This window comes from Hyaena hyaena, unplaced genomic scaffold (assembly GCF_003009895.1).
Source record: "Hyaena hyaena isolate Hyena2069 unplaced genomic scaffold, ASM300989v1 scaffold_365, whole genome shotgun sequence".
Taxonomy (NCBI): domain Eukaryota; kingdom Metazoa; phylum Chordata; class Mammalia; order Carnivora; family Hyaenidae; genus Hyaena; species Hyaena hyaena.
Window position 1 is genome coordinate 1,699,875 of NW_024080997.1, and position 22,016 is coordinate 1,721,890.

The 22,016-nt window shown below is 38.8% G+C and overlaps 1 protein-coding gene across 1 annotated transcript in view; it reads left to right on the forward strand.

Moving 5' to 3' along the window:
- Window positions 1-22,016, forward strand: part of MDFIC (MyoD family inhibitor domain containing) — a 94,614-nt gene that overhangs the window by 53,742 nt on the left and 18,856 nt on the right. Inside the window, exon 5 of the mRNA XM_039250284.1 lies at window positions 123-401. Coding sequence (XP_039106215.1) covers window positions 123-401 — 279 coding nt within the window. The remainder of the gene's footprint in view (window positions 1-122; window positions 402-22,016) is intronic.

Consider the following 22,016-nt stretch of genomic DNA (forward strand, 5'->3'; position numbering starts at 1 on the left):
ATTTCCTTCTCAATTTTTTAATACCATGGGTAAAACCCAGAAAAAAAAATCTGTTAGTGAATATATTTTGATGACTTTCAAATATTTCTTTTTTAACTGGATCAACTTTTCCTGTTGTTTAGCCCAACCTCAGCGCCTGCCTCAGCTTCAAACGTCCCTACAGGAGCCAAGTGAGGAGGAAAGCGGGAAGATAAAGAACGGCCACACTAGTCTGAGCAATGGAAATGGAATTCACCACCACGGGGCCAAAAACATATCTGCAGATAATCGAAGACTCTCAGCACCCGTTTCTCACAAAATGCATAGAAAAATTCAGTCCAGCTTGTCCGTAAACAGCGATATCAGTAAGAAGAGTAAAGTAAATGCTGTCTTTTCCCAAAAGACAGGCTCTTCACCCGAAGGTAAGTTTGAGATACACGCTTACTTTATCTGACCAGATATAAAATTGTATTCACCATTAACTACTTGATCAAACATGAATGAAGCATGTTGCTCATCTTTCAGACAAACAGGAGTTTTGGTAAAACGCAACATCTGCAGAGGGAAACACAGGCTTGGAAAGGAAGTGTTAGCCGCTGACATCCTGCTTTAGATTATTGTCTTCTAGAGTGAATAGTCAGGACTTGAAATAGAACTGATAGACCTATTTTTTTTTATACCGCATTGAAAAATACAGATGCAACATTCTGGTGGCGTATGAATGTGTTTTCTCTGTCCCTGATTCATTATGATAGTCTGTGGTTTGGAGATAAGATGACTTGTTTGTATTTTTGTCTTGCAAATCCGTTCTTAAATATGCAAAAGTAAAATGAGGAAAGAAATTGATAATTTTCATGCTCTTGCCAGGGAGTGGGTCGGTGATCGCTGTTGCTTCCCTGCCTAGCGTCTTCCAGCCACCAGTGCTGTCACCCCTTGCATCCCACCTCATTCCCCGGTCACTGTGGTCAGGTTGTGGCCTCTCCTCTGGAGGTACACGGGTGTTCACTGGCCTCTCAGGAGCTACTGATTAGGTCTTCAATCCTGCTTCATCCTGCCTTGGCCAGGTTAGAGTCACGTTAAGTACTAGGAGCTTGAGAAAGGTTTTCTTTATTAGAACACAAGCCCATCTGATGACGGGTTTACAACCCACAACCTCCTTTTCTAAACATGGTTTGCTGTATTATATTTTGTGGTAAAAGAATAGCATCCCTACCATGTGTAAGGTCCCAGATTTCTCCCAGCCTATCCATGCTCCTCTGTTCTTCCTCTTTTCTCTCCTTTAGCAATTCTTAGGGATCAAAAAAACTCAAATCTGTATTTTAGATATAGATATAGACACAGGTATATATTTCCCCCTCTGGTTCTATATCTGATTTTTTTTTTTTTTCTAATTCCCCTCACCTTTCAGTTTTAATTACCATGAAATTTTAAATGAGGCAAATTCTATGGATGCGTCTGTGAAGTTGGCCGTGCTTATTCATAGAGATAAATTGAGTTGTAAATAGGAAATTGTATTGAGAGTTACCAGTAATGAGTGGGAGAAAGGATAATACATTTTGGCTACAGGTGTCCTAGACTCAACTGAGGTAGAGTGTTAGGTTGATCAAATGATATGATAATAAATGGTCTGCATAGTTCCAGGTCAGTGACACTACTTTCCAAACTAATTAGATTCAAAGGGACATGATTGACACTTTAAAATGAGTTTGACATGTAAGGTGTATGGTCATCTCTGAAGCAGAGGTAGGCTGTTAACTAAACTGGCTCTCCAAGGAGTTGGGAAGGCAATGCAATTTTCTTTAGAGTATCTTTGCTTCCAGGTGATTGGGTGAAATAATTGAAATCTACTTGTTTTATACATTTGAATTTACTTATTACAGCCTTAACCTCTTATATTCCATTTGCTATTTACTTATTGTAAAGAATGGTAGATCAGTCCTACCTGAAACGTGTGAATCAATCCAACTTGAAATAGCTTATGGAATTTTTAGAAAATTGTCATTATTTGTTTATTTTTAATACCGTGTCTGAATTTATTTCTAATGGAAGAATACACCTTCCTAAGTAACACTGAAGCAAGAGGAAAATTGATCATGTTGAAATGAAATAGAGTTCTGTTCTCCCTCTTCCTCTCCCTCTCCCAGGCCTGTGAGTGTGTGAGGGAGATAAGGATAAGGGAAGTCCCTTGTCATCCTCCTCTTTATCACCAAATCTTCTCAGGTTGGATTGGGGAATGAGGAATATGAAACATAAATGAAGATGTCTAAATATAGTATCTGACGCCCTGTCCAGAGCTTTGCTGTGAGGCTACAGAATTTGGTTGATTGTATGTTCCTTATGTTGTGATCACTCAAATCTAGATGAAAATGTCCTTGTCCCTGCTCATGTGCTCTTCAACTTGGGCATCCTCATGCTCTTTGATGCTATTTAAAGTTGGGCCCTGCCTTTTAGTTGTGAAGTTAAGTTTATTCTCTGGCAACGTAGTTGTAGTTGAACAGAAAGTGCAGAATTGGTAGATGGCAAATGAAATTACAAAGTGCCGGCCACCAGCTAGCTGGGCAACTTGGCGTTTCTCAGGGGCTGCTTTTTCTATGAAATGGTTTGGAGTAAGGATCCTTCATGTTAGTTTGGGTTCCAAGATTCTGTGTTGCTGTCTCCACAGCAAAACTGCTTCACTTCAGCACAGGTTTCTTGTTCTGCAGAATGGGATTCCTGGCGGAGCAGAAATTTAATACTTGCTGAGTAGGACAGGGCAGGAATGGTTTTGATGAACAGGGATGGTGTCTGGATTTCAGAATAAGTCAGAACAGTAGGTGTCGAACAGGCTTGATTTAGGACACTAATAAAAGTGGATAAAAATTATTTAAAAAATAATGAGGGATTTAATAGTTTTCTTAGTTTCTTTATGTTATATTTTCTTAAGCCTGTATTGTCTATGCCTGTTTGTCCTACAGTAAAATGGGCAAATGAATAGCAAAATAATATTCACTCAGTTCAGCTAAAAATCATTTAACCACAGCTTGACAGTGTGTGTTTTCTGGACAAACGGTGCTAGTCGTTATTTTTTTTTTAACACATAATATTGATGAGGGCATTTTTCTGGTTCAGAAGATGGAATATGAAAATATTTCATATTGCTTCATTAAGAAAAGTAAGGGCCTCTTTGCAGACCAACTTTGGAAAAACCCTTAAGTTGTGGGCCCCCTTTGGGGTATCTGGGCAGCTCAGGGGGTTGAGTGTCTAACTTCAGCTCAAGGCATGATCTCACTGCTTGTGAGTTTGAGCCCCACATCAGGCTCTGTGCTGACAGCTCAGGATTCTCTGCCTCCCTCTCTCTCTGCCCCTACCCCACTCATGCTTTCTCTCAAAAATCAACATTAAAAAAATTTTATAATAAAAATATTTTTAAAAATACATGTGGGCCCCCTTGCTCATGCAGAGCTTAGGGACTGACCCAGCCCCATAATTGAGTCAGTGCATTGGCAACATCTTGTAAGATGCAACTGAGGATTATCTATGGTCTGAGTGGAAGCAGGAATATGTACCATTCATTCTCCTTTTAAGCTATGTTGAGTCACAAGTTAATTGATTCTCTGTGCCTACTTCACTCACATGATTTCGTTTTACCCTCCCAACAGCACTTTAGGTCAATCAATTCTGTGTAATTATCTTATTATAAATGAGGAAACTGAGGCACAGACCGGTCAGGTGAACCCACTGAAATCAATTGGTAAGTGGTAGAAATGAGATGAAACCCCAGACCTTCTGGCTGCATAGTCTATGCTCCTAACCACTGATACTTTGCCTTACCCAAGTTCTTTAAGATAAAGGTAGTTACTGTTCATTCCACCATCATGTCCTGTGTTGTTGGACTTCTCGGTGGATTCAGCAAGGATCTTAGTATACCTTTGCCTTCCTGAAGCCTTTCCTACTCAAACTATAAAACAGTTGTCACACTTTAGCCCTGTGCTTGTTTCCTTTTCCTGCCAGACTAAAGTCCTGAAGAGGCTGGACTGATCGGAGTCATTTTTTTCCTCTTTAATTTATAACGGGGTCCAGCACTGTAGCTTCATAGAGTGTCCCAGCAGCTAATAAGCGATACAGTGTTTTATTCTAAACACCTTTACCCTACTCTTCCTTGAAACTATCACTGGAAAATAAAATAGCTGCTCATATTCATTAAAAAATGTTACTTTAAAAAGTTCCTTTTATGCAATAGAGGAAAAAAATACACATGTTGGAAAATTTTGTACCTTTTATTTAAAGGTTATTAAATAAGTAGATTTCTACTTGTTTTGTATAATTAAATATTTTCATACATACTTAAAATGTCTGATTGCATCACCCAGGTGGAGAGTTTTAAGACTAAATGTTTAAGATTCTTGACCTTTGAAATAATTATAGGATAATTTAGCATCATATAATATTCAAATTGCCATGGGTTTTCATTAGACTCTCAGCCACATTTCTTATCATATTTGAGGTATTCCAGTTACAGCTATATATTTGTATAAATTTAAGTTTCAACAAAAGGGTTTTTAGAACAGACTTTATACCTTTTGGGTTAATATGCCATCTTACATATATACTTCTCCAACCCCAAAGCTCATTGAACATAAATTGAACAAGATAGTCAATTTAGCAGTACCTAGTATCTGTCTCATTTTTAATCACAGACAGGCTGGGTGGCATAGTGATTAGACCACAGACTTTGAAACTAGTCGACTTAGGTTCAACCATTGGCTTTACCACTGACTTGTGATGGGTAGGCTTTGTACCTCAGTATCTTAAGTGTAAAATGGGGATATTATTAGTACCTACTGCATAAGATTGTCATAAAGAGGAGTTGAGTTGATGCCAAATTCATTTGAATTAGAACCACAATCTGGCCCAGATGGATTATCTGGTAAGTATCACTGCTAACATGGTCATCATTAAAGAGCTAGCATTTGTTAAGAATGTTAACTCCCTGAAGAAGGCAGTGACTGGATGGCCATTCAATAGATAGATGAGGGACTTGACGGTAGAGAGAGACATTCAAGGCTGTTAGGAATTAAGGCATTTTGTTCAGGTAATCATAAACAGTGTACTGTTGTCGAAGCTAAATTAGCCATGAGAGTGGAAATGTGACAAAGGGCAAGTCCACAGTATGTGGACCAGCAAGTCCCTGGTATGTCTTATTCCTCAAAAGCTTTAAAACAATTTCTCTGAAGGACACCATTTTATATCGTGTGTATATTTCTTGGAAAAAAATCTTCTCTCCATAATGCAGACATTCCATGGTTGCAGTTGTTTAAACCAGATGCCTTCTTACCTGTTCAATATCACTATCCATTAAGCACCTGCATACAGATTGTCTCTATAACCTGTAGTGTGTTAGAAATTATTGCCAAACATGACATGATGAGTTACTTTAGATTTGTTGAGCTGGGACGCTACCAACCTCTAGGAAGCCTTTGGAACTATGGATGGACTTTAGCCCAGTCTACCAATTTAACTGGTTCTTTCTGCTTTCTTTTCTTGAAACTAGTTTCTTGGTTTCCTACCTCTCTGACCTATCATTTTAGATTCTTCTTCCTCCTCCTTTTCACTGTTTTCCCCTTGTAGTCATAATGTAGCAGTTTTTCACAGTATACCAGGAGTCAGGGCACCTTAGTGTGAGGAGGAGGAGCAGAGCAGTGATTGTCTGGGAGGAAGTCTAGGTGGGGCACACAGCCTTCAAGTGGGATGTGGCACTATTGAGCATGAAAGTTTGAAAAGCTCAGGAGGTGGTCAGTTATGTCCTGTCCGGCCTTCCTTGAGAACCACTGGTGAAATGGTAAAAATATCTTTCGTTGACCTCACCACTTCCCCTACCCTCCTCACCATCTGCAAACCTTGGCACAACTCCATGTGTTTCAAAGGGTGCCTTCACTCCAGTGGTTAGAGGTCCCTGTACATGTGGTTAAGAGTTACAACTAAATGCCCTTGTTTCTTGACTCCCCTCAGCCTGGAATGCTCTCATAATTTTCTTTGCCCTTTTCAACTGTGTACATTGTTTTTCAGAACTCAATTTAGGCATCATTTCCTGAAGCCCAGTTTTGAGCCAACTACCCCTTCTTTGTGTTGGAATGGCATCTTCCACATACACAATGATACTGAAGTATGTCTGTCTCTCTGCACTAAAATGTAACCTCACTGAAGGCCAAGACTCTGTCTTACTCTTTTCATTTCCAACATAGTCTAGATTCTGGCTTGTAATAAGTGTTCAGTAAATACTGGAGCAAGTAAGGAGCATAAACCTGAGAACATGGGTACTTGTTCTTTAACATTCCATAGACATTGTGGTTGAAACTCAAAGGCTAAAATCCTCCAGGGAGAGAATGTGGAGAGAGAAGAGTGCAAATATCAAAGAGAGACACAAAAAAAAAAAAAAAAAAAAAAAAAAATTCCTCTGAGGTAGGACTGGAACTCAGAACTTCTGCCTCTTAACCTTATTTCCTCATTCCTTGTGATTTTCAGTCAACAACATGTTCCCAAATCCTAAAACCAGGAAAAAGTACAATTCAAATTGAATTATTCATTCTTATATAATATTATAAAACCTTACATTTATTTTCCCCCGTAAAACGTCAGGTTTGCCGGTAGTTATAGAAATACAAATATTTTAGTGGAAAGATAATAGGATTTTATGATAGACCATAGTGTTATAATTTGAGCTTCCAGAAACACACCTTCTCTGACTTTGGCAAGATAGGTCTCTGCATTCCTGAAAATACTTTTTTGCTTGGATGATGTTTTGTTTTGTTCTGTTTTCTCAGGCACAGTGCCTTCCATTCCATGTCCAGTTTAGAATTTTGCTTTCTGAGGCAGTATTTACCAGTCCATTGGAAAACAGGCTTTTAGTAAACTTCACTGCTCAACCAACAAACTAAATGGAACAACAGTAATATAATAGATGGGTGCGTGAGGAAAGAAGGCATGATCAAAGTTGATGGTGTCAAAGTAGAAATCATTCTTCCTATTTACTTGAGATATTGAATCAGCTTTTTAAAAAAATTGAAACAATTATCTATCCAAAGTACATATAAATTATGGTTTTATTTTTTTTTTAAATCGTGTTTCTCAATATTTGAATATTTTTTTATTTGAATATTTGAATATACTTCCTTTAGATTTTAGGAAAAAGTTAGCTGTATAATTGATGTTCTATAGTAAATTATTCTCTTATCCATTTGATGAGCAAAGAAAAGATTTTGTAAGGTTTTGAAATATATGTAATTTATCATTTGAAACATAGAGATGCCTCAGATCGCTTCTTTTGAAATAGCTGACAGTTTTGCAGGCCAGGTTAAAGAAGAGAAGCCATCAGCTACGTATGGATTTTACCTCTTTCACCTTTGGCTTTTTGGTTTCATAGGCAAGTAGCTTAGGCCACTGTTCTAATAGTTTAAATTAGTTTAGCATTCACTCAGGAGATGGGTGGGGAGGAAATAAAACAATGGAGATAGAGATTGGCCAGGAAGCTCTGGGGTATGGGGTGGCAGGGTGAACAAACTATTTAGAAACCCAGCCTCAGAATAATAGGCTAAATGGAAAGAATTGAATGGATCTTGTGACCCTATTCACACACCAGGGTTTGAATTTTTTCTTTGGGGATGAAAAGTTTAGTGGTGGTTTTCGTATGGGAAACAGCACTAGGCAGGCACCGCAGCCAGGCTTCTCTGGGAGGTGACTTTGTTTTTTACCCTGTGAGTTGGGCTGAATGTGATCAGTGAGAAACCGAGGTTTTCTTTAGGGTTTCATGGTTAAGGGCTGGGTTCAAAGTGAGTAGAACAGCAGTCAGACATGCATCTGAATCAGGACTATCATTCATTTTCTAGTTCAAGTAGTTGGGAAAATAAAATTAGGGAATCATGAATAGCTCAATGCAGTCTGAGCATGACTATGAGTTGAGTTTTAGAACTCTTCAGTTTCAAATGATGATACACAATCCAAGAGCATTTGGGAATATACAGTTGGAGCTTGGGAGGAGTTAAAACCAAGTGTGCTAATTTATATTCTCAGAGAGGGAATATTTGAAACTAAATCTGGTTAGTTTTCTTAAGAGATTTATGAGAAAAGGTCAGATGGCTGTAAACTAAGTGACTCAGGGATCACTGGAGCCCAGCCAGCTCAGTGGGAGGGGAATGTGGGTTCAGTTTGCGCACTTGGGAGACAATCACATGGAAAGTTCAGACTTTTCTCCACAGGTGATGTCAGATAGAGCAAGTCAGAGTGAGGCCATGATACTGATAAGATAGCCCATGGGAGAGGTCAGAAGCAAAGAGGATGATTATCTTGCTGAGAAAAACAATTCGAAAGGGTAGTGCCATGGAGGCCAGGGAAAGAATGTAGGAAGGGAACTGGGCCAGATAGTTGACAGGTTCAGCAGGATGAATACTGAAATACTTTTTGGATTTCATTGTGGACATCATTTGGTGACCTAATTTAGAGCCATTCTCATGGAGAAGCTAGAATGATGTGGGCTGTGGAACGTGGAGGAAACACATGGACAACAGTAATTCTAGAAAGGCTGAAGTCCAAGGTGGAAGTGTGGGTCCAGGGACTTTGTTTTGTTTGTTCGGTGTTTTTTCAATTTAAGATGGGAAGGCTTTGAATGTGTTTAAATTTCGATGGAAAGGATCAAGGAGAAAGGAAAAGTTAGAATATGTAAAAAGTTTTAACATTAACTCTTGACAGGCCAGCATATAGGTTCTTTAGAGTTTAGCTCCTAATGTGATTGTGTATCCATTAACAAAGCAAGAGAATTGAGCAACTAGAAAAGCATTTACTGAATGGTTAACCTAGATGACTCCACTCTGTTTGTTGTATCGTTGATTAATCTTAGAAGACTTGTGAATAACCTCTGTGGAATGACGGAGTATGAGGAAATGTAACTTAAAATGATTAAAAAGCCTTTCTCAAGCCCTCCTCACTCCTACCTCATTCCAGAGCACTAACTGCCATTTGAATGGAAGGCATTGACAGAGAGAGTATTTGTGATTCTGAGTTCCGAACTTCTGACTGTTGTCTTTTGGACCACAAGTTCATAACTTCTTATACTTCAGATTGGTAAGGCCCCTAATTGAATTTAAATGCTAACATCTCTATGTTTAAGAAAGGAAATAGATAAACAAAGACTCAGTTAAAGGATTAGAAGTGTAGGAAAGATAAGTAAGGAAACCACTGCATCATCCAGGGAAATAGAAGACAGGTGAATTTTAAAATACATATGAAGTAAATTTATCTTTTAATGTGGCCTACTCTTTTTCCTTTTTTAAGTGTATTTTGAGATAGAGAGCTTGAGTGGAAGAGGGGCAGAGAGAGAGTGGCAGGGTCAAAAGTGCTATCAGCAGAGCCCAGTGCAGGACTCAAACTCACAAACTGTGAGATCATGACCTGAACTGAACTCAGGGGTCAGACACTCAACTGACTGAGCCACCCAGGCACTCCTAATGTGGCCTACTCTTGACTGAATTACTATTGCAAGCAAAATGTTGCAAAGGTTAAGACCTAACCTGTAATAAATTGAAATATTGATTATGATACTCTTTCAAAGTAATTTTGATGTTTTTGGTTCACAGGCTTTTTTGACAATCTGACAAAAAATTGGGATCCTTTTCCTCAAGTTTTTAAGAAAGATGGTAACAGAATCCTGTTTTCTTGTTGCTCCTGGAAGTAAATTAAGACACTTAACAGTGAAGGCAGTGCAGATAATGGGGATCCTGAAGAACCATTGTAAGGATTTTGAACAAATGAATGACATGGTCTCACTTGGCATTTTTAAGCATCACCTGCCTCTGTGCTGATAGTCCATTATAGGTACACAAAGACCAAAGATGGAGGCCTGCAGATGTCTCAGATGGGAGACAGCTGGGTCGGATCCACACGGCAGTGGTAGAGGTGATGAGATATTGCATAAGGATATATTTGGAAGGCACAGTAAGATTTACTGAACAATGAGATTTCAGTATCAGAGAAAGACAGAACTTAAGGATGACTCCTGAGGTGGGTTTTTTTTTTTTTTTTTTGGCCTAAGCACTCTAAAGTAACAAGGTGCCAATAATGGAGATGAGAAGACTATGGGAAGAACAGGGTTTCTTTGGGAGAGGAAGATAAGGATCTTGGTCATGGATTTGAGATACCCTTTATTTAGCTGTGATGTAAAATAGGTGGTTGAATAGAGGTGTCTGGAATTCAGAAGAATAGTCTGCAGCCCAAGATATTTTATGAATCATCAAGGTGCAGAATGTTTGATGAATGGGATCACGGAGGACTGGTGTTGTCAACCTGGGCACCTGGAGGAAGAGCTTCTGGAGAAAGGGAATAGGAAGTAAATTACCACTCTCTGGGCTTTGCCAGAGATTCTGATTCATTTGGCATTGGAGGGCAGGGTGGCTAAGGTATCAATATGCTTTAGGTGCTTCTCACGGGATTTTAATATGCATGTAGAGTTAAGAACTACTGCTCAGGATGAAGATAAGTATTCCAAAAACTGAGCCACTGGACTACTCCAATACATAGAAGTCAGAAAATAAAGAGGAACTATTAAAAAGAAGAGGAGGAGGAATAACCAATGATGAAGAAGGAACCACTGAATAGAGCTTGGAAACCAAATGAAGGAAGTATTTCTCAATATGAAGGGAATGATCAGTTTCAAGTGAAACTGAGAAGTCCAAACAGGTGAATGAGAGGTGACCATTGACACTGTGTTGTGAGGGGGACAAAAGTCTGATTAAAGGGGGTTCTAGAGAGAATTAAAGGAGAGAAATTAAGAGGCGCCTGGATGGCTCAGTCAGTTAAGCATCAACTTTGGCTCAGGTCATAATCTCAAGATCCATGAGTTCAAGCCCCACACGGGGCTCTGTGCTGATAGCTAAGAGCCTGGAGCCTGTTTTGGATTTTGTGTCTCACCTCTCTCTCTCAAAACTAAACAAAAAATTATTTAAAAAATTAAAAAAAGAAATGAGATCTATTGGTTGATTGTTATTGGTAATGAGCTAGTGGAAGGGAGATATTGATGGTGCAGGAGAAGGAGGTCCTGGAGTGTAGAAGACAGGGGAAGAGACACGTTACAAAGTACTCTGTATCTTACCCTTCTTAGGTTTTAGACTTAAAAGCAGCCATGGTTTGAGATTATCTTTTATAGTGCTTGCTATAGTATAGTGCTTATACTAGGAGACACTTTCTATTTCTTTAGCTGGATATCTTTCAAATGACCAGTAGGATTTGGCATAGGTTTAAGGTTTTGGAAACATTCAATTTAAGAAAATACTTTTTCATTCGGAATGATGTTAATTATAATAAAGTTTCCATTTGTTTTAGAAGGATTTCAAAAACTTATTTCATGGTTACAATAATAGCACTAGACACTGCGTAATAACTACAATTCTCAAAGGAGGAAGTTTTTGGGAAAAATACAGAATGTGCAGGATGTTTTGAATCTTCTGACAAAAACTGGCAGATGACTCATTAGTCTCTTGTAGTTTATGAAGTAACACGGGAAATGGTAGCAAAGGATTGTTCCTTTAATATAATTTTTATCTTCTAATATTTGAGAGGACCACTCACAGTAAAACTTTATCTCTGCTGCTCACAACAAATCAAAATGTTTTGTGTCTTATTTTAGCCTAAAATTTACCATGTTAGCTATAATAGTTACCTCATAAAAAAAAGATTAGTTCAATTTCTGAGGTGTGAAGGATAAAAATATTTAAATGAGCTAATGAATTGAGGAAATACTGGTGTGTAATCCATACCTTTATTTATGTCCAAATGCCAGGTAGCCTGCCCACTGACAACCTGGAAGAAAGAGAAAATTCAAAGCATTAAGCCTAACTGGGTTATGTTCATGCAACTTGTGACTTCAACTAAAACCATTTTTGATAATGCTATTTTCTATATTGTTTATTGTCTTGACACCTTCATAAATTTACTGGGGTGTTCTGCCCCATGTTTTATTATGTTCTTTCAGTTCCTTCCTTTGTGTGCCCCCCACTGTCATCTGCATGTACTCAAAGGATCTATTGTTTTACTGGTTAAATAGACACTAAAATATTTAAGAATAGAGAACTGTAATATTGGGGGGAAACCAATTTAGAACTGTTTGTAAAAAAGATTCTGAAGGAACAGAAACAAAAGGGTACCCTTCATCTCTAGGGACATTTATCACTAAAGAAGCTTCCATCTTTTAAGATCTGGCCAACAAGCTGAGGCTCCTTTTGGCTGTAACTCCAAAGTATACTTTCTGTAGTCCCTCTGCCCATCTGTCTGTCTTTGTTACCACCGCCCCCTTCCATCTCTCCCTCCCTCCTGACTCAGAGATTTTGCATGATTTCACTGAACAGTTTATTGCAATTTACAGGAACCCAAATGGCAGTGATTCATGACATTTTCAATAATAATGTTTGAATATTAGTGTCCAGTGGTTTTATTTTTTAGCTTTGTGTTTGTGAGTATGGGTACATAACGTAAAAGAAAAAGCTCTAAAAAGTCTGGAGTCTTAGGGATTTTTGAAAACTGATCTTTTTCTAGATTGAACTGGATTCTCATGGTATTTGAGTTGATTTCTTTCGGAATACACAGTTGCTTCATTGTTTGGAGTTAGGCAGGGTCATTTGAGAATGTAATTTAAAAACAATTGAGGTAACAGAAATGTGTATAGTTTCTCTCGGAAATGTTTTCGCTAACTTTAGGACCAATATATAGTGTTTAATAAGTGTAGTTTTTGAGGACTTTTTCAAAAATTAATTTGTAGAACTCTCAATTAGTATGGTATAAAATAGGATAGTGAGAAACTCATGGTATAAATTTGCCATATTTCTGAAAAATTGTTGCAAGGTAAAATATTTTCCTATGAATAAGGTTTAAGTTGAATATACTTAAATGAATAAATATACCTAAGTGAAGTTCTTTGAAAGGGTCACTTATGATCCTCCAGTTCAGGGATCCTTAGCTTTGGGAGGTGTCCATGAGAATGAAATCAATTATACTTGAAATTTAGCATTTTCTTCAAATATAAAAGGAAACAATAAACTTTAGTAGCAGTAGTGGTACCTGATATTTATCGCTGATTTTTTTTTTTTTATTATTTTTAGAGACAGCATGCATGTGAGTGGGAAGGGGCAGTGAGAGAATCTTAAGCTGGCTCCACTCTTGGCTTGGAGCCTGACTCGGGGTTCAACTCATGATGGAATGTGAGATCATGACCTGAGCTGAAATCAACTCACTCTACTGAACTGAGCCACCTAGGTGCCCCAAACACTATTATTTTCATACCTTACTACTACTGCTGCAGAAATCATGAAATAATTGTTTATGCTTATCACTACTTTAAAATTATAGCAGTTAGGAGAGGAGGAAAGATGGCAAAGTAGGGAGCTCCGTACATTTCACTTGCCACCATCTGTCAAATGGAGAAGACCTGAAGCCATAGGAACCGTATAGAATCCATGAGATTGGGAGAAAAAAGAGAGAGAGTCCACTGAGAAAACCTTATAGCAGCTACCTCAAACAAGCCAAAGAATACATGGTGGAGAGTCCCAAATATCACTACAAGTAGGGAACTAAAACAACCAGAGTCTCAACAAGAGAGACCAAGAGACACCATTCAAAGAACACTTCGTGAACAGACAGGCTCTGGACAAAGAGCCTTCTTTAATACAGCAGTACTCACAAGTGCAGAGTGCATAACAAGCTTTTAAAACTAATGAGACAGAAAGCTAGCCAAACTGATGAAATGGAAGAACTTCCAGGAAGAAATGACAGCAAAAGAACTGCTCAAAACAGATATAAGCAACATCACTGAACAAGAATTTAGAACAATAGTCATAAAATTAATTGCTGGGCTTGAAGAAGGCATGGAAGACATCAGAGAAACTATTGCTACAAAGACTATGGAGCTCAAAACTAGTTGTGTTGAATTTAAAAAATGCTATAAATGAGATACATAATGAAAAGGAGGCATCCAATGCACCGATTGAAGAGGCAGGGAGCAGAATAAGTGATTTAGAAGACACAATTGTAGGAAAAGAGAGAAAATGATCCAGGAACACAAAAGGAGTGTTCAAGAGCTGAGTGATACAATCAAGTGGAACTATATCCGTATCATAGGAATTCCAAAAGAGGAAGAGAGAGGGAAAGGCGCTGAAGGAGTCCTTGAACAAATTATAGCAGAGAACTTCCACAACCTGGGAAAGGAAGTAAACATCGAAATACAAGAGGCACAGAGAACTCCCCTCAGACGTAACTTGAATCCATCTTCTGCATGACATATCATAGTGAAACTGGCAAAATATAAGGACAAAGAGAGAATTCTGACAGGCTTGCTGGACAGAGGATTCTTGGCTGCATATTTTTTCTGTTCATCACACTGAAGATTTCCTGCCATTCCTTTCTGGCTTGCCAAGTTTCAATAGATAGATATTAGAATAGAAGGAGAGATAAAGGTCTTCCCAAATAAACAAAACTTGAAAGAATTCGTCACCACTAAACCAGCCCTACAAGAAATCCTGAGGGGGACTCTATGAAGGAAATGTTGCAAGGAATGCAAGATACCAGAGACACCACCACAAGCATGAATCCCACAATGGACACGATGACTCTAAACCCATTTTTCTCAACAATAACACTGAATGTAAATGGACTAAATGCCCCAATCCAAAGACATAGGGTAGCAGAATGGATTAAAAAAAAAAAATCCATCTATTTGCTGTCTACAAGAGACTCATTTTAGACCTGAGGACACCTTCAGATTGAAAGGAAGGGGATGGAGAAATATATATCATACTACTGGAAGTCAAAAGAAAGCTGGAGTAACTATACTTATATCAGACACTCTGGTCTTTAAATTTTTTAATGTTTTATTTCTGAGAGAGAGAGACAGCATGAACAGGGGAGGGTCAGAGAGAGAGGGAGACACAAAGTCTGAAGCAGGCTCCAGGCTCTGAGCTAGCTGTCAGCACAGAGCCCGATGCAGGGCTCAAAACCATGAACTGTGAGATCATGACCTGAGCTGAAGTCAGACGCTTAACCAACTAAGCCACCCAGGCACCCCCAACCTGGACTTTAAAGTAAAGGCAGTAACAATGGATGAAGAAGGGCATTATATGATTACAGGTTCTCTCCATAAGGAATAGCTAACAATTATAAATGTCTATGCACCGAATACAGGAGCACCTAAATACATAAAACAATCAGAAACAGAAACAATCTTATGGATAAGAATGTGCTAAGAGCATGGGACTTTAATACTCCACTTCCAGCAATGGATAGGTCAACTAGACAGAAAATCACTAAAGAAACAATGGACCAGAATGACACATTGGACCAGATAGATTTGACAGATATACTTAGAACTCTACATCCTGAGTCCAAGGAATTTACTTTCTTCTCAAGTGCGCATGGCACATTCTCCAAGATAGATCACAATGCTATGGAACTTGAAATCAATCATGGGAAGAAGTCAGGAAAAGCTCCAAAAACATGGAGGTTAAAGAACACCCTACTAAAGAATGAATGGGCCAATCAGAGAAGAAATTTAAAAATACCTGGAAACAAATGAAAATGAAAATACAACAATCCAAAACTCTATGGGATGCAGCAAAGGCAGTCCTAAGAGGAAAGTAAATTGCACTCCAGGCCTATTCAAGAAATTAGCAAAAGCGCCAAGTACAAAATCTAAAAGCACACCTAAAGGAAATAGAAGGAGAGCAACAAGAGCACCCAAAACCAGTGGGAGAAGAGAAATAATAAAACTCAGGGCAGAAAACAATATAGAAACCAAAAACACAGTTGAACAGATCAATGAAACCAAGAGTTGTTTATCTGTGTTTTTTTTTTTTTTTTTTTAAATAAAATAAGCCTAGCCAGGCTTCTCAAAATGAAAAGAGAGAGCATCCAAATAGACAAAATCATGAATGAAAATGGACTTATTACAACCAATCCCTCAAATACAAGCAATTATCAGGTAATACTATGAAATATTATTTCATATGAAATATATATGCCAATAGACTGGACAACTTAGAAGAAATGGACAAATCCTAAACACACACTCACTACCAAAATTACACAGGAAGAGATAGAAAATCTGAACAGACCCATAACGAGTGAAGAAATCGAATCAGTTATCAAAAATCTCCCAACAAATAAGAGCCTTGCACCAGATGGCTTCCCTGGGGAATTCTACCAGACATTTAAAACAGAATTAATACCCATTGTTCTCAAGCTATTCCAAAAAATAGAAACCGAAGGAAAACTTCCAGACTCATTCTATGAAACCAGCATCACTTTGATTCCCATGCCAGACAGAGACCCAGCAAAAAAACAGAACTATAGTCCAAAATCTTTGATGAATACGGATACAAAAATCCTCAACAAGATACTTGCAAATTGAATTCAACAGCACATAAAAAGAATTATCCACCATGATCAAGTGGGATTCATTCCTGAGCTACAGGGCTGGTTCAATATTTGCAAATCAATGTGATATATCACATTAACAAAAGAAAAGATAAAAACCATACGATCCTGTCAATAGATGCAGAAAAAGCATTTGACAAGATGCAGCATCCCTTCTTAATTAAGACCCTCGAGAAAGGACAGAAGGAACTTACTTAAACATCATCAAAGCCATCTACGAGAAGCCTTCAGCTATCATCATCCTCAACGGGGAAAAACTGAGAACTTTCCCCCTGAGATCAGAAATACGACAGGGATGTCCACTCTCCCCACTGTTGTTTAACATAGTGCTGGAAGTCCTAGCATCTGCAATCAGACAACAAAAGGAAATAAAAGGCATCAGAGTTGGCAAAGAAGAAGTCAAACTCTCACTTTTCACAGACGACATGATACTCTACATAGTAAACCCGGCAGACTCCACCAGAAGCCTACAGGAACTGATCCATGAGTTCAGCAAAGTTGCAGGGTACAAAATGAACGTACAGCAATCAGTTGCATTTTTATACACCAATAATGAAGCAACAGAAAGAGAAATCAAGAAAATGATCCCATTCACAATTGCACACACACACACACAAACCCCATAAAATATCTAGGAATAAATCTAACCAAAGATATAAGAGATCTGTATGATGAAAACTGTAGAAAACTTATGAAGAAATTGACGAAGACACAAAGAAATGGACAAACATTCCATGCTCATGGATCAGAAGAATAAATATTGTAAAAATGTCATTACTACCCAAAGCAATCTACACCTTCAGTGCAATCCCAATCAAAATTGCACCAGCATTCTCAAAACTAGAACAAACTATCTTAAAGTTTGTATGGAACCACAAAAGACCCCGAATAACCAAAGCAATATTGAAGAAAATGAAAATGGGAGGTATCACAATCCCCGACTTTAGCCTCTACTACAAAGCTAGACAGTATGGTATTGGCACAAAAACATATAGACCAATGGAATAGAATACTCATGTTTGGACCCACAAATGGGTCCAATTTGCCAACTAATCTTTGACACGAAGTGGGAAAGAGTGTCCAATGGAAAAAAGACAGCCTCTTAACCGATGGTGCTGGGAGAACTAGACAGCGACATGCATAGGAATGAAACCAGATCATAAGTGTCCATCAACGGACCAGTGGATCCAGAAGATGTGGTTTATCTATACGATGGAATACTACATGGCAGTGAGAAAGAATGAAATCTGGCCATGTGTAGCAACATGGATGGACCTTGAGGGTGTTGTGCTGAGCGAAATAAGTCAGGCAGAGAAGGACAGATACCATATGTTTGCATGTATAGGAGGATTAGGAGGAACTTAATGGAGGACCGTGGGGGAGAAAAAGGGGGGAAATAGGGGAGGAGAGGGAGGGAGGCAAACCATGAGACTCTTGAATGCTGAAAACAATGAGGGTTGCTGGGGGTGGGGGAAAGAGGAAGAGGGGTGATGGGTATGGAGGAGGGCACTTGTTGGGATGCGCACTGGGTGTTATATGGAAACCAACTTGACAATAAACTATGAGAAAAATATTTAAAAAAAATAAAATTAAACAGTTATAAGATCACTGGATCTTGTCATTGATGTGTTAGAAAAAGCACATACTTTGTTTTATTCTACCTCAACTTTTAATATTGTAATTATTTCAATGCAATTGGTTTCCTTTGAAATCATTTTTATTTGGCACATATAAAACTATTATGTCAGTGGCACACACAAAAAAAAACAAGAATGCCTGCTCTATCCTGCTTTGCTGCATTCTCAGCTTTCTTTGTAGTATAATTTCCTTTGCAACCTTACATATCTGTGTGCAATTTTCATAAAGCAGAGAACACAGGTTTTTAATAGCTTTTTTGCTCCTATGAAATTGAAATAAGCATAAAAATTTCCACGTTAAAAAACAATATTAAATAGCAAATTCCCAAGAAACCATTGTCCTCACGTTTAGATTTTCATGCATACTTCTGTAAAAAATTTTATTTTTTAACCATGGCATAGTCAGCAGTATCAGGATACAGAGACATGGAGAAAATTATTTCCGTGGTTTTGCATGCCACAATTTGGGTAATCCTAATTTAACTCTCCATAAATAAATACAGGGGAAAACAGAGGATATGTATGAAAAGACAACAACCTGGTGAAAACTTTGTTTCTAGGCTCTCAGGCAAATCTTCCAAAGGGATTTTAATTGATCTGTATCATGGTGTGGCCTCAGGCCCTCCTCCCAGCACTGGACCCTTATAGTTGGTACTGGCTCCCCTACTTCGTGTCCACCTGACTCGAGAAAATGGAAGGTGGTATACACTGTCTCAGGTAGGTATCGGAGACAAATAGAAGAATAAAGTTGAATAATTGTAAAACCGTTTACTCAGGGAAATTAATTGTGTTCCTTCTTTTGAAAGGGAAAATATTCATACAAATAAATAGCAGTTCTCTCCTCAAAGATTGAGAAATCCAGGATTTGGGGGGAAATGTGAAGATAATGGAAAGAAAAGAGCAAAATGGATGACTATACTAGTTTTCCAAAGACATATTCAACCTGCCTCAATTTCCACTCTGAATTCTCTTGGGAAATCAGACTGGAAGAACTGGACCTCTTGGGGAATAATGTCCTCATAACATAACATAATTTAAAGTTGACACTAGAAGCTGAAGTTTATTTTTTTTCCCTAATAATTATCCTCGGTGAGGGATGCAGAAATTGCATCTTGGAATGACAAAAGAGTAGTTATTTTAGAAAGAACTTTTCAACATCTGTAGTAGATATCTCCTGGAAAATGTGTTCTGTGGAGTGACAGGAGAAGATGAAGTAAAACCAAAAGTAATCTTTGCCCGAGGCCATACAAATGAATTTCATGATGCCAACAGGCATTTAAGGATCTGCCAGGTGCCCAGGCCTGTGTACTAGAATCTATAGAGCAGTCCCATTTTATTTTTTAATCTGGTGCCTTTGAGTATTATTCTGTTACTTTTTAAAAATTATACTTTTAGTCAGAAATAAGTATGGCTCTTGAACTCCACTTGACCCTCACTACATATATCTGGCCTCCCATATATTGTCTTCCTTATTGATATTTGGATCTCTCAATGCTTCTCCTGACTTGCCTGAGACTCTGTCCTTCAGGCATACCTGCCTTTCAAAACCAAAACCTAGACCTGCCTTTCAAAGCCAAAACCTAGACCTTTCTTTTTAACTTCTCTCTATACCAAGGAGCTGAGCACTACTGAGGAAACCTTGACCTCCATAAAAATCACCATCATGACCGATGTGTGGTCTCCGGTCTCAACTAGATTTTCAGAATCCCTCAGCAAACCTTTGGTATGACCCTAATTCATTCAACAAATCATTATTGAGCTTGCTCTGGGGCAGGCACCCTTTAAGGGACAAGGACATTGCAGTGAACTATGCAGATAAGCAGACCTGCCCCCTCCATTTTCCACAATGGCTATTATATTTTGTTGCCACTCTCATTAAATGAAGCTTTCCGAAACTTTCCCTCCCTCTCCATGGGGAGAAGATGCTTTCCCTGTACAGATTTCTTGAAAGGATATCTGCATTTGCGGTCTCTACTTCCTCATTTTTCAATTACTCCTCCTCCCACTGCTATTCACTTTCATCCCTATCACATCACTGAAATTTCTCTGGCTAAGCATACCATTCGACACAATCTCCTTGAAATATTTTGCTCTCTTGCATCCACGGCACCTTGCTTTCCTGGAGTTTTTATGCCCTTGATAAGTCCCCAATTTACCCTGCCTTCCCTCTTCCTCAGTCCTTTTCTCAAATGCTGTTTGTCCCCTTCCATCGCTTCTCTTTGTGCTCAGTACATTCTCCCTTGGCAGCTTCATTATTGTATTCACTATAAGAAGTTCAGCTACTCTGACTCTTAAGCTCTAGGCCAGTGTCTCCAACCACCTCTTGGACAACTCCATTTGAGCTTCTTCAGAGTTATGTCTTGAATGTAGAGTATTTTGAACCATTTGTCTTTCTATGTTTCTTGCTTAGTGAATGGCTCCAGAAACCAGGGAGTCATACTTGACTATTCTCTTCCCATCATTGTCTCACCCAGTGACTTATCACCTCCTGCTAATCTGACAATCTCCATTATATTCCTCAATAATATGGCATCGGGGGAGGGGGTCAGGTACGTGTATACTATCATTGCTGCTGCTCTTGCCTCCTCCTCTATGAATTAGAAAATTGAAGGCTTTCCTCTTGGTTTTCCCTGCCACAAAAGTACCAAGCCACTTGGGTCTCTAAAACTATCGTATCTACAAGGTGCCCTTGTATACCCTTCTCACTACCTGGAGCCACCTCTGCTTTCTCTTTACCTAACACATGTCATCTGACCATCTGCTGAATATGTGTTAGCTACGACCCAGGAGCATTTATTAACTTTCCATCGTACTTAGAATATTGTGTTAAGCCATGTATTGACTCTGTTCAAAGCCAAGAAAAGACCCTGAGCTAGACTTTCACAGAAACTTAGTGCCTGGAAAGAACTTAGAGATTATTTTCTTTTTTACTAGAAGCAGTTAGACACTGAAATCATTTGTTCAAGGTCACTCAGCCAGTTAGTGACAGAGCCAAGACTAGAAAATAAGTTTTCCAGATCGTGGTAAGTGGATATAATACTTGGCTGTCTGTGCCACTCACGAAGATGGCAGGGTGATCATCAATTGGAACATTTTTGTGCCCACAAAAATGTCATTTCCTTGTTGCTAGAAGCCTCATCAACACCAAACAGACTGACAACTACCACAGACACTTGGGGCATTTCTTTCAGTAGTTCCGGCATTTGCTGGCTGGAATTGCCACAGTAGGTGATGAGCTGTGACTTAGGGAAACCTCTGTTGGGGGGTGGCCCTGATGAGGTACACAGCATTGAGAGGCAGGGGAATAAGAACTTTGTATTTTTTATCTTCTTTCCTACAATTTAAAGTAATATAACAAGGCTACAAAATTTTTATTCTATTGGAAAACCAGGTTTGTCAGTTTTAGAGTACTTGCAAACAACATGTTCATAGATTTTCTTGGCTCTAGAATTGTTTGTACACTAAATTAAGGTGGAGGTATTTATACCGTATAATTTCAATGTCATGCTGTCCTGTTCACCTGAGGCTTTAAAAAAAAAAAGTCCAAATGGTATTAATAGATAACATGGGTGGAGAGGGATGGATATGGAAAGAGTAACAATACTATCATTGATTCACAAATTAATTCCATAAATAACAGGATTTACCTCCTGTGCACTGCTTTGAAATATGCTTTGGTGTCTTGTTTCACTAGGCTTGTTCTTCATGTCGCCTGGAGTGTCTGTCAGACTGCTGTGCTCCTTTGGTTGGGGCCTGGCTCTTGTATCAGGACTGGGGTGCACAGCCTGGGCCTTCTCAAGGCAAAGCAATTCTTGCCTGTGTGAGGCCTGTCCCCCCTGCTGGAGATGCAATCCCTGCCTTTCCAGGAGTCGTCACCGCCAGGCCTCTCAGCCCTTTTCCATCACAGAGGTGCAAGCGCCTGGCGGATTACTGTTCCAGATCCCAGCCCTTGGAATA